This window comes from Asterias amurensis, chromosome 12 (assembly GCF_032118995.1).
Source record: "Asterias amurensis chromosome 12, ASM3211899v1".
NCBI lineage: Eukaryota > Metazoa > Echinodermata > Asteroidea > Forcipulatida > Asteriidae > Asterias > Asterias amurensis.
The window spans coordinates 3,655,270-3,668,222 of NC_092659.1; the positions used below are offsets into that span (position 1 = coordinate 3,655,270).

At 40.8% G+C, this 12,953-nt stretch overlaps 3 protein-coding genes across 3 annotated transcripts; all 3 read right to left on the reverse strand.

Moving 5' to 3' along the window:
• Positions 1–1,154: 1,154 nt before the first annotated feature.
• LOC139944809 (uncharacterized) lies at positions 1,155–4,413 on the reverse strand. The gene is made up of 2 exons (XM_071941920.1): positions 4,395–4,413; positions 1,155–2,499 (listed from the first exon to the last, which is right to left on the reverse strand). Exon 2 carries the CDS (start codon positions 2,461–2,463, stop codon positions 1,777–1,779), a length of 687 nt encoding a protein of 228 aa, XP_071798021.1. The 5' UTR covers positions 2,464–2,499; positions 4,395–4,413; the 3' UTR covers positions 1,155–1,776.
• Positions 4,414–4,484: 71 nt separating this feature from the next.
• Positions 4,485–5,903, reverse strand: LOC139945359 (BTB/POZ domain-containing protein KCTD6-like). Its single transcript, XM_071942707.1, has 2 exons — positions 5,711–5,903; positions 4,485–4,675 (listed from the first exon to the last, which is right to left on the reverse strand). The coding sequence occupies exons 1-2, from the start codon at positions 5,901–5,903 to the stop codon at positions 4,485–4,487; spliced, it is 384 nt and encodes a 127-aa protein (XP_071798808.1).
• A 3,153-nt stretch (positions 5,904–9,056) lies between these two features.
• LOC139945360 (uncharacterized) lies at positions 9,057–11,597 on the reverse strand. The gene is made up of 2 exons (XM_071942708.1): positions 11,066–11,597; positions 9,057–9,412 (listed from the first exon to the last, which is right to left on the reverse strand). Exons 1-2 carry the CDS (start codon positions 11,595–11,597, stop codon positions 9,057–9,059), a joined length of 888 nt encoding a protein of 295 aa, XP_071798809.1.
• Positions 11,598–12,953: the final 1,356 nt, after the last annotated feature.

Here is a 12,953-nt window from a genome sequence, read left to right on the forward strand (position 1 = left end):
CTGTAGCACATGTTCTCTCTCGAAGGATTTCAATTTTAATAATTACACCGTTATGCACGCCTCCCCAATGGAGGATTATTTCAAAAAGCATTGCAACGTATTCTCCTAATCAGACCAGGAACAGTACAAACCCTCTGCGGGGTAAAACAAAACAAAATACGCCGGCGGGAAAGGGGGTGGGTGTGGTCTCGTTAGCTCATCATGCTAGAACATGAGATTGAATAAAAATAGCCAGTGTATTTTCTTCTTCAGTACGCCCACTATATCCATGAATCGCCTAGCAGTGTGGTTTAATTGTAAAAAAAATTAGCATCAAGGGCACGGGGGGGGGGGGGCAGAAGACACCCCCCCCCCCCGGAACAACTTTGTAGGCCTACAACTTAAATCAGCATGCACCCTATTGTATCGGCCATCTTTAACTTCCCACGGGGCTGATTCTCTGGCAGACAGAATTCACTGGGCTACAGCCCCCCCCCCCCCCACCCCACAAAAAAAAATTCGTACACCTGCAGACGATTTCACGAAACGCATGGGTTAATCCCATCTAGTCGAATTAGGACGAGTAACCCGTCCTAATTAATGGGTTCAATGCGTCCTATAGGCGTCTATAATGAATACGGAAATTAAAGACACACTATTGGTAATTGTCAAAGACCAGTCTTCTCACTTGCTGTATCTCAACATAATGCATAAAGTAACAAAAGCGTGAAAGTTTGAGCTCAATCGGTCATCATCGAAGTTGCGAAATAACAATGAACAAACAAGTACTCTTGTCACACGAAGTTGTGTGCTTTCATATGCTTGAATTCAAGACCTCAAAATCTAAATCCGCGGTCTCGAAATCAAATTCGTGGAAAATAAATTACTTCTTTCTCAAAAAGTACTCCACTTCAGAGGGAGCCGTTTCTCACAATTTGTTTCTACCACTCTCCATTACTCGTTAGTAAGATTTTATGCTAATAATTATTTTGAGTGATTACCAATAGTGTCCACTGCCTTTAACTCGTCCTAAGTCCTAAAGACTGATCCGAAGTTAGCAAGAATAGTGTTTGAAATCGACAGCAGGTTTATTATACACATTTTCAATCAAGGCTAATATTAATACCTATAGAAAAAAATATCACAATATTACGAATAACGTACAGGGGCAAGATTTCTTTTCAGCAACAGCCTAGGAAAAAAAAAACCTTGGAAAATTAATATGGGATCCCATTGAAGATTTCATCGGGACATTGGATTCAAACTCAACGGGATTGGTGTGGAATTAGGACCGCGTTATATTCAATGGCATGCAATGGGATCCACAGGGGATCCCGTTGAGCCCAACTGTGGGCCCAATTTCATTGAGCTACTCAGCACAAAATTTTAGCATAACATTTCTTCCTTGGTAAAAAAAACAGGGTAACTAACCAAATTTCAATTTATTGTTATTCGGCTGCTGTTTTTTCAGTATCCAGAAAATAGCATTTGAAAGTTTGGTTTGTAGGGTAATCCTATTTTTATCAAGGCAAAAAAAAAATTCATGCTAAGCAAATCTGTGTGTGGTTAGCAGCTCTATGAAATTGGGCCAAGCTTGGTCCACTCTAATTGAATCCCATTAAAACATGAAAGGAATTTCATTACACCCCATTCAAAATATCGATGGCACTCAAATGGGATTCAATGGAATTGTTTTTCTCCGGGGAGAGTTAACCCATGCCTTTCTATTATCCAAGATGACCAACACCGTGTCAAAGTTCAATCCACACATTTTAAGTTTCAGACAAAATTAATAAACTATTTATTTCCAATTGCATTCCGACCGAACAGCTTTATCTCTACATGTTTGTTCTCCCATACAGAGGAGTCTAGCAATCTGAACCCCAGTCGCGTCATCTCCTGATAAACCTTCATGCGGTCCACTCCTCTAACACCTTGCTTTGCTACGATCGTCCCTGTAACATCAACGCGATCTGCAATATTTGCGTTTTTGTTTGCGTGTGACTCAAAGAACTGCCATAACGTTGGGATAGTCCTGAGAGTCACCCCTGTTCCTCTGTACATTAGCTCTCCATTATCGACAAAACTTAGTTCAGTGAACTCCATCTCCTGTCTGCTGCCCTCTCCCGCTGACCGCTCATCTTTGAGTGACTCCACCCCATCTATCAGCTCCTTGATTTGGAAGAAGTCTGCCTCCGCACTGAGGAGATCCCACTCCTTGAAGTCATGGGGAAGACAGAGGGAGGAGCGGCGGAGGAAGTTCAAGACGTGGCGGAAGATGGGCCCGTCTCCGTCGATGATGTAGTGGCCGTTGTTGTCCCGATAGGTTGGGATGTTGCCACCGAACATGCTACCTAGCATGGAGTCCGGATAGCGGGTCAGTGTTGAAACAGTCGTTGTGTAGAGACTGCCTCCCACATTGAGTGTCACTAGATCAGAAGGCTTATGATCATCAGTAGATGCTGGTTGCGGCGTGTGATCCATTGCCGTGTCCTAAAACGCTGTTCGCAACAATTCCTTCTGCACAGGAAGAAACGGTTTATGTCACTATAAAACTCTTCATGAAAATGTTCCCTAATTGGAGCGAATAATGCTAACCAAACCGATGCCTCTGATGATGCATCAGTACATTAAATCCCTGTCGTACGAATCCCGCAGTGAGTGATCTGCCACTAGTGTTGTGTGTATGTACATGAGTCACCCAGAGCATAATAACCGAGCGAACCACGATGGAAGTCAAACAGCCGTCGGTTGAAATAATGGCAAGGACACTGTACAGTAGTACGTACCTGTCTTTCACTCTAAACGGGGTTGTCCGCCATGGGTCTTTGTAAAAGTGGTTTTCGGCGGACAAAATTAGTGTTTTTCACTCTTAGACAGTATATATGGTATAAATGAAATTTTTGTTACCTTACATGTGATTGTAATAGTAATGTTTCAAAAACAAGTATATAATTTTTTTGGGGGCCTTCGAAAGTACCAGCTCGAAAGCATTCGACACTGTTGGTAATTACTCAACCAATTGTGAGCATAAAAACTTACTTGATAACAAGCAATGGAGACCTATTGATAGCAGAAAACATTGTGAGAAACAGGTCCATCCGAAGTAACGAGCAAGAGGTTTTTTTCTCACCCAAAAAGACCGTCATGCCTGATAGTCTAGTCAAGCATCTGAAAGCACACAATTTTGTTATAACAAGGGGTGGGTTTTTCTTTCCCTTTATCATGCATTCAATGACCAATTGGGTCAACATAAAAAAAAAATCAAAGTTGTGTTATTTTATTTTGATGCATTTAGAATTTAATAGTGGCCTATGACATTAATACCAAACGTGTCTAGTACCTTTAAAGGCAGTGAACACTATTGGTAATTGTCAAAGACTATTCACAGTTGGTGTATCTCAACATATGCATAAAATAACAAACCTGTGAAAATTTGAGCTCAATCGGTCATCAAAGTTGCGAGATAATAATAAAAGAAAAAACACTCTTGTCACACGAAGTTGTGTGCTTTCATATGCTTGATATTTTGAGACCTCAAATTCTAAACTTGAGGTCTCGAAATCAAATTCGTGGGAAATTACTTTTTTTCTCAAAAACTACGTCACTTCAGAGGGAGCCGTTTCTCACAATGTTTTATACCATCAACTTCTCCCCATTACTCGTTACCAAGTAAGGTTTTATGCTAACAATGATTTTGAGTAATTACCAATAGTGCCCACTGCCTTTAAGGTTCGATGTTGACAAATTAAAAATGAATCATTTTAGTGTCAACGGTAGACTCGGAGGGTTAATTAGATTAATAAAGTAATCCAAGTAGAATAAAAAAGTAATCCAATTATTTCCCCGACAACTAATATGAATCCGTATTAGGCTTCTTGATTGAGTTTTTACATTATTTATACCGAGTGTTGCCTTAGCTTCAGCTGAATAAATCTGCTTTAACTTGTCTTTAATCAAAATGTTCACATTAAATGTTATTAGACAATGTTCGAAAAATCACTCAGACATGTGCTATCGAAGTGGTCGTGTAACATAGCGCGTACTTTCTGTTGTAGTGGTGCCTCAAAGTTGCCCGTAAAAGTTTCCACGATAATGTGACTCTGTGACAAAGGCCTATAGACTTGATTTCAAGTCTGAGAATGACCACCTGTGAGAGAATCTTCCGGCGAATGAATTAATGTTAACACGGGCGTTAGGCGAATGACGGATATTATCCACAAGAAGGGCGCTGATAAAGCCATTAATGTATCGGCTATCAGGACGACTGAAAAAAAAAAACGATCACCAATTGGAACGACGTCTACAAAGACCTTAGAGTCGCTTCATGCAGTTCATCTTTAAAGTCTGTTTGAGGTGTAGACAGAGTGCACTGTTTATAGGATACACAGTCAATCAAATTAATTTAACCAAACCTTTTAGTGTCCATGCAGGTCCACTATAACTCAAAATGGCTTCTGGCGTCACTTCGATCGAACACTAACCGAGAAAATGAAAACACAATTCTATGCATTCGTGTCCTGTTTGATGCCTTCTACCAACCGCTGCTTTCTCAGCAACTTCACTTCATCTATCAGCTCTTTGATTTGGAAGAACTCCGCCTCCGCACTCAGGAGGTCCCACTCCTTGAAGTCATTGGGAAGACAGAGCGAGGAGCGGCGGAGGAAGTTCAAGATGTGCCGGAAGATTGGCCCGTCTCCGTCGATGGTGTACAGTCATTTGACCAGTTCGGGATCATTGACCAGTTCGGGATCACTTCAACTTTGCAATAACCAAATAGTTATATCACTTCTCATTATTACCAATTTCTGTTGATAAATGTGAAGATTAACACCCATTAAACCAACAAACCCAAAATAAGGTGCCAAACATCATCAGCAAAAAAATTATGGCTGTTTTCCTGAAGGTTGTCTGCGAAATTTATCATTTTTTTGTTTTAAAATGTTGGTTGAAAAACACTGTTAAAACTTCTTACCTTTACAATTGGAGTGCGGGGGCAAAAAATATTTATGTAAAATGATAAAAATGTGTAAAAAAACATTCCTGTAAATACTGTGCAGACATCTTGTTTTTTTGAGGAGACGAAGTTACCAAAATCTTCTTTAGGGGGGCAACTTACCCTTGACCAGTTCGGGATCACTCAACATCTCATTGCGTCAAATGGTGCCGCACTAACTTACTAAGTATGGTAAAATCATACTACTGCAGTAGAAAGTTTATTCAGATGATTTTGAGAAACATTACTTCAACAAATTCTTTTAGAATTTTTTTTTTTGAGAAATTTAAACTTGGAGGGGTCGATAATGCTTTTTAGGTTCGCTTCACTTTTTCATTTGCCTTTGCTGTTGTTTTGTGGTTTTGTCACTGGGTTTTTGCGCTGCTATTGAAGACACTTGCATGACATTCACTAAACAAATGAAGTCCAAGTCCATGCCAACACACCTCTGAAGTTTTGTGTCCTTGAGAGACAGTTTTATGAATGGGAGTATGGGTTTGCAATATAGGGCACTCTACTGATTCAGAATAGATTCAACTGATCCTGAACTGGTCAAACAGGTGACAATACTTTTCTTAAAGCCTCTTCAAAAGAACTAATCTTTTTGTGTCAGTGAATACTTGGTGAGTTTTATGTCATGTTTAGGTAAACTGATAAACTTTTTTGTTTAAAATATCAAAGAGATTGCAACAAAAAACAATGTGAATTCAAAAAGTGATCCAGAACTGGTCAAACGACTGTAGTGGCCGTTGCTGTCCCGTTCGGTTGGGATGAGACCGAAGTACATGCTAAACAGCATGGAGTCTGGGTAGCGGATCATTGTTGCAACAGTCGTTGTATAGAGACTGCCTCCAACATTGAGTGTCACTAGATCGGTACTTGGAGTTGCAGGCTCTCTAGCAGGTGTTCTAGTTGGTTGCTGGCCCATATTGCTGTAGTATTTTACCTGTCGATGGGTGTGTAAAACTCTTGCTTGCAGCACTGGTTTCACACCCGATCTCTTCCTCTAGTAATTGAGCGAGTGTTTAGTTAACGTTGCGTGCAGCGGTTTCACTAGATGAGCGATTGTTTGGTTAAACGAGGTTTGAAATAGTTCATGTGCACACAATGTAAGGCAGATCTAGACTTGTGGACAAGTCGTTAAAAGTCTGTCGCCCCGATAGCGTTCTGACTCTCCCTCTCTCCCCCTCTCAACCTCGATTCCGAATCTCCCCGCGATACCTGCGATACATTGTGATAATATCACGAGACTGCTGGCCCTGCAGCAAGACAACTGCTCCCGCGACGACTACGGGAGCTAAAAACGGCAACCAGCTGCAGTTCGCACGAGAGGGGTGATCTATGGCAGTCGATCGCAGAAACCTGAATTTTTACCCCACCACCACGACTCGACTATCTCACCGCGACAGGCCATTAACGACTTGTCCACAAGTCTATGGACTTGATGGACCTGATCTGTTGCAACGTCATAGCCCGAGTTATGCGGTCAAAGGTTGGACAACTATGGGGGGATTTCCGGATAATGCAAAGCAATCGCAATAATATAGTCACAGTTTATAACAACGCAACGTGGTTTGAATTTTGTTGCCCGGGAATTAAAACACCAAGGATGAAATGGGTTTTCTTTTTATGAAACTTTTTAGAAAATGTTGAGTTTTGTCGCACTATCTGTTAGCACGATTGAATGTTTTGCTACCATTCGGTCGCTCATAAAGGTTTTTCCAATTTAACGTCGAGCATAGTTTGCTATAGACTTTGCATGTGATCCCAAAGGTCACGATTTCACAACTTCGTATCATAAAACAGTCGTCGGCTGTCATTTTGACGACAAAGGTTGTTGTATTGCGGTCGAAAGCGACCAGAAAGGTTCAACAAAATGAAATGGAAAATGACAACCAGCATAATGTTAAAAAATAGATGAAAACAAAATAGAAATTCACACGAAATTCACATTCACATTCAAAACGACAAATAATTGATGACTCTCGTCTTTTTCGTGTTAATGTTTACAAATATTAGGTTCAAAGTAAAAATGCAATAAACATTAAAAAAAATTGTGAATTCAAAATACTATAATAGTTTAATAAACATGGATAACAGTTCATATTATTATGTGTTGTACATTTTGTCCAAAAGGCAGTTAATTATTCTACAAATTTATATTCATTCTACAAATTCATATTAGTTTTACATTAAAGGATTAAGCTCGAAGTAAATTTACAAAAAAAAAATAGATTAATAAGCTTCGATTGTAGTTCATAACTATGTCTATATATTTTTGCCAAAAACAAAATTCGATTAATCATTCTACAAATTTGTACACCATGCACTGATTTCTAAATTGAATAGGCCCTGATGAGAACACATCGACGTTTCGTCTAGTCCTAAAGTCGCTTGCAGTACACTGTTTAAAACGAGTTTGGGATTCATTTTGTTTTGATTTTAGGCCTATTTGGCAAACTACAAAAGCAAATACATACACATTGCTATGGCATGAAACCCCGCGCACGTCTACCTCACGTTGTGTGGTTTGTTTTCTAATGAAGTTGTCGAATTATTTCATTATTTCTCTGTAATAATGGTCCTCGTAAAGGAGTATGTTTTTTATCATGCACTGATATTGAGTGCTGTCTTTTAGCTTCAACTAAACAACCAGGGCTCAATTTCATAGAGCTGCTTAGCAATTAGCACAACAACAAAATTGCTTAGCGTGATTTTGTTTGTATTTATATTCATTCAACAAATTCATATAAGTTCACAAAGGATTAAGTTCGATTTGCAGGGTTTAGTCAACGTAATGCTTATTTACAGGCAAAATAATTATCAAGAAAGTTACAGTAAAAGTCACGTGCCAAAGTTAGTGTCAGTTTGTCATGGAGAAAAAAAAAGGATTAAACGGTCACGGAGTTTGTTTCCATCGAACATTATTTAAGCGCGAGCAAAACATTCTGGCCAGCACCAAGAACGGGCCCCGAATAATTTGGAATGTAATCAGAATACAGACAGAAGTTTTAGAATGCACTGTGAATTATTTTGAATATACACCGAACGTTCATTACAGAGAACTCCCGACTCATTCTGCTATAGTGTGATTAGTGTAAACGACGTTTGGTAGCTATACATCCTGTGTAAATGTAGTAATAATAATGGTCGAAACTTATATAGCTCAGGTATCCACCGCAAGCGGCGCTCATGGTGCTGCTCAAAAAGAGAAAGAAAAAAAAAAAACAAGCAATGAAAGTAGCTTAACATAATTGCAAAAACAAATTTAACAAATCCCTTTTCTTGAATCTATTATGCCAAGTGAATGTACACACTTTTATTAGGTAGGGACTTCCAACGCCTCGGTGCTGTGCTAACAAAAAGCGCACTGAAATAATGTGTTAACGCCCGAACAAGGTGATCTGCGTTTGAGTTTCCTGCGATCGTGATATTTTTGGGTCCCAGTTCGATGACTGTGAAAGGTTAGTTTTCAGCAGCCTGAAGCCCAGTCGTGTTTATCTCCTGGTAAATCTTCATGCGATCTGGACTTTCTTTGGTACAGGGTACGCTGTAGAACCCGTCCACAAAAAAATTCATAAAACCCTTATTTAAAAAACGCCACAGGGTTGGGATAGCCTCTAGAGTCGCTGTATTCCCCCTGTACGACACTGTAACAACGGGATGATGGTGATTTCTTTCATTACTGCAAAAAGAAAGTTCTATGAATTCCATTTCCTGTCTGCTGCCCTCTCCCGACCGTTTCTCTTTAAAGGAACACGTTGCCTTGGATCGGACGAGTTGGTCAAAACAAAAGCGTTTGTAACCGTTTTTTATAAAATGAATATGGTTGGAAAGATGTTATAAAAGTAGAATACAATGATCCACACAAGTTTGCCTCGAAATTGCGTGGTTTTCCTTCTACTGTACGAACTAACATGGTCGGCCATTTATGGGAGTCAAAATTTTGACCCCCATAATGGCCGACGTGTTAGTCGACGAGGTAAAAGGAAAACCACGCAATTTCGAGGCATGTTTGTGTGGATCATTGTATTCTACTTTTACAACATCTTTCTACCCATATGCATTTTATAAAAAACGGTTACAAACGCTTTTCAAAGACCAACTCGACCGATCCAAGGCAACGTGTTCCTTTAAGTGTCTTCACTGCGTGTTTCAGCTCATCGATTTGGAAGAAGTCTGCCTCCGCACTCAGGAGGTCCCACTCCTTGAAGTCGTGGGGAAGACAAAGTGAGTAGCGGCGGAGGAAGTTCAAGACGTGGCGGAAGATTGGCCCGTCTCCGTCGATGATGTAGTGGCCGTTGTTGTCCCGGTGGGTTGGGATGTTACCACTGAACATGGTACCTAGCATGGAGTTTGGATAGCAGGTCAGTGTTGAAACAGTCGTTGTGTAGAGACTGCCTCCCACATTGAGTGTCACTAGATCAGACATTGCAGCTCACTCTCCAAGTATACATGTACAAGTACTATGTTTATTGCTGATGAAGTAATAGTACTTTAACCTTTAACCACTGGATTTACACAGACAAATCTTTCGTGCAGTAGTTCACGTGTAAAAAAGTCCTCTTCCCCTAGCAGTTCTGAATCAGGATAGATTATTTTGAACTAGTTTGTGTGCGCGGTGTGGTTTTGGGGGATTGAGCGAGTGGTTGCACAACAGTCACTGATATTGAGTGCTGCCTTTGAGCTTCAGCTGAATAACCAGATCATTCTGGGCTTCCCATAAAGGGCTCAATTCCTCAGAGCAGCTCAGCGGATGTGATGCATCCACACATACCATCAATCGGATGTCAAAGTCACATGTCATTTTTATCAAAACAAGCCAAACGGCAGAACAAGTTTCGTTCTTAAACTTAAAGATTGAGTCAGGCCAACTTCTCAAAAACTTGAGATTTTTGTTCGATAGGGCTAGTACAACAAATCAGAATTAACCATCATTAGGTAGAGGAAATTTTGGTTAAGGTTAAATTTTGGTTAAGGTTAAAGGCAAGTAATGCAGTAAACTGCATAATGTAAAAAGCATAATTATTGTATACTACAAGAGTAGACAGATAAAAAAAAATAAAAAAAATATTAACTTTGTTAACAGTGAATACGAGGCTAAAAAAAAACCCACTATGAACAAATAATGGTGGCCACAAGCGGCTGGTACAAAAATATGGCCATCGAGGCCGTCAAGGTTTGACCTACTTTCATTCACATACAACAGATAAAAGTAAAAGTCATGTCCTGATTTGAAATTTGGAAATGGAGCTGTTTATAACCAGTATTTTTCGGATATGTTTGTGCGGGTTAGGCAACAACCTTGCCCCCAGGAGTGATCGATTTTCGCCGCGCCATTTTAGCCCATGGATACAAGGATGCACGCGCACAAAATGCATATCAGAAACCGTCTCATAAAAATGATAATATGGTTTTACAGAGTTCCCTAACTAACGTCTGTTTACCAAACTTGGCATTTTGTGATTGGGAATAAAAGAGTAGCGACTCGTTCTTAATCGTCCGTTTAAAACCTTGCAGGGTCGTGGCCGTGCGGTAAAGGACCTCGCCTTCACCTTCGGCTCGGGCCTTTATGGCACGGCCACGACCTTGCCGGTTTTACTCGGCTGATTAAGAACTCGTCGCTACCTTTTTATTACCGTAAAGCCATTAGACACTTTCTGAACAGAACAAAAAATAAAAGTTCACAGATTTACAAATAACTTACAGGGTTTACATAAGAAAATGGTGAAAGACTTCCCTTAAAATATTATTCCATGATATGCTTTACTTTTTTGAGAAAACATTAGAACAATTATCAATTCTCGATATCGAAAATAACGGATTTATTTTAAACACATGTCATGACACGGCGAAACGTGCCGAGAAAAGGGTGTTTTTTCCCGTTATTTCCTCCCGACTCCTACGACCGATTGAGCCTAAATTTTCACAGGTTGTTATTTTATATAACAGTTGTGATACACGAAGTGTGGGCCTTTGGACAACTGCTTACCGAAGTTGTGCGATTGCTTTAATCTAACAGCAATCACAAGATAGAAAACAGGCCTACTAACTGCTGTAGCTGAGAAGGGAACTATTTATCTTTGTTACGTCCAAACAAAGTAACCTGAACTTGAGATGACTCCCGTATTGAAGTGTTCAACAGCTTGAAGCACAGTCGCGTCATCTCCTGGTATATCTTCATGCGATCCACTCCTTTGTCCGAACAGGCTGAGTACGACCCGTTAGCGTTGACGTAATCTATAATTGCTGGGGCATTTGGTGGATCATCACTCTTAAAGTACGACCAAAGGGTTGGGATAGCCGTTAGAGTCACTGCGGTCCCTCTGTACGACGTCACTTCTTTGCTCTCGTTATCGAAGAAAGACATTTCGATGAATTCCCTCTCCTGTCTGCTGCCCTCTCTCGACCGTTTCTCTTTAAGCGATTTTACTGCATCCATCAGCTCCCGGATCATGTAGAATTCTGCCTCCGCACTGACCAGGTCCCACTCCTTGAAGTCATGGGGAAGACAGAGCGAGGAGCGGCGGAGGAAGTTCAAAACGTGGCGGAAGATGGGTCCGTCCCCGTCGATGACGTAGTGGCCGTTGCTGTCCTTATATGGGATCGGATCAAAGTACATGTACCACAGCGAGGACTGCGTATGTCGGGTAAAGGCCGGTTTATAGTCGGTCGCGCGATGGTCGGGCGACGGAAATCTTGCGCGCAATCCTAAGACTGAGGCCTAAAAACCGTGTCTTTTTATGATCGCGCGTCTAGATTTCCGACGCCCGACCATCGCGCGACCGACTATAACTCGGGCTTCATTGTGTCAATAGTTGTTGTCATAGACGATGTGACCTATGTTTACATTCAAACCGCCCTCTGTTGACAAAACACTATACGTCATGTTTCGCCGGGCACTGAGTTGCGTAGTCATAGTAAGATTGAGTACACTTTCTAGCTGGCTGCCAAAACACAAAATGTTTTGCCCGGCGGTATGCGCGCGAATCATGTTATGGTTTTCGTGTGACGTCAGAGGTCACATCGTCTATAGAGAGTGTCACTAGATCAGACTCTGCACCTCCAGGTTCTGTACGCCTACTTGTATTTGTTGATTGCCGACCACCCATCGTATCAGTATACGACTCTTGGTTGCTGTGGTTCCTTAAGTGTTTCTTCTCCCTCAGTAGTTGAGCCAGTGTTTCAATAGATAGGACACACCGTAAAATTAATGCATAACAACTCAGATCGTTCTCAACCACAACCGTGGTTTTGCAAACAAAGATTAGAGAACCATTGGAAGCCATACATGCAAAGCAAACACAGATCGCCACCGTTAACAAACGTACCACAAAGTGTTCCAAAATAATCAATGAATTTGTTGGAATTTAAAGCAACAAAGCGTGGAATGTAATTCTTTTAACAGAAATGTTGCAAAAAAATGTTAAACTTGGTCACAACATCTGTTAGATAGCAAGATTGCATGTTTCGCTATTATTTGGCACTCCATACATGTCTATAATTAGTCTTGAAGTCAAGACGGTAATTGAGCGCGGTGTGTAGTTACAGCGCGGTGTAGCTGCGGGGACGATACACACACACCCTCGATCCCAGGATGTGTGTGTGAGTCAGTCGCAATAACCACTCGCGCTACCTACGACTGTTGCATGTGTAACATCGCACTGTGACTGTTGCATGAAAGGCAGACAAATAGGCAGCGCCTAACGACTTGTCATCAAGTCTAGTCTATAATGCGCATTGCAGTGAACCTGAAATTAGTGAGCATGACTTTCCTTTCTTCTGCTAAGTATGACGTCATCAACACAAATTTACATTGAAACCCTATTGTGACCCCTCAATGGTGAAGGTCACAGTAATGTCCTGCCTTTGTAATTATAAAACAGTCGTCGGTTACATGTTTAATGAAATTGTTGCTGGGTATTATCGTGGTGGAACCCGGCCAAAAATGGTGAAAGAAAAAACAAACAATAAAAAA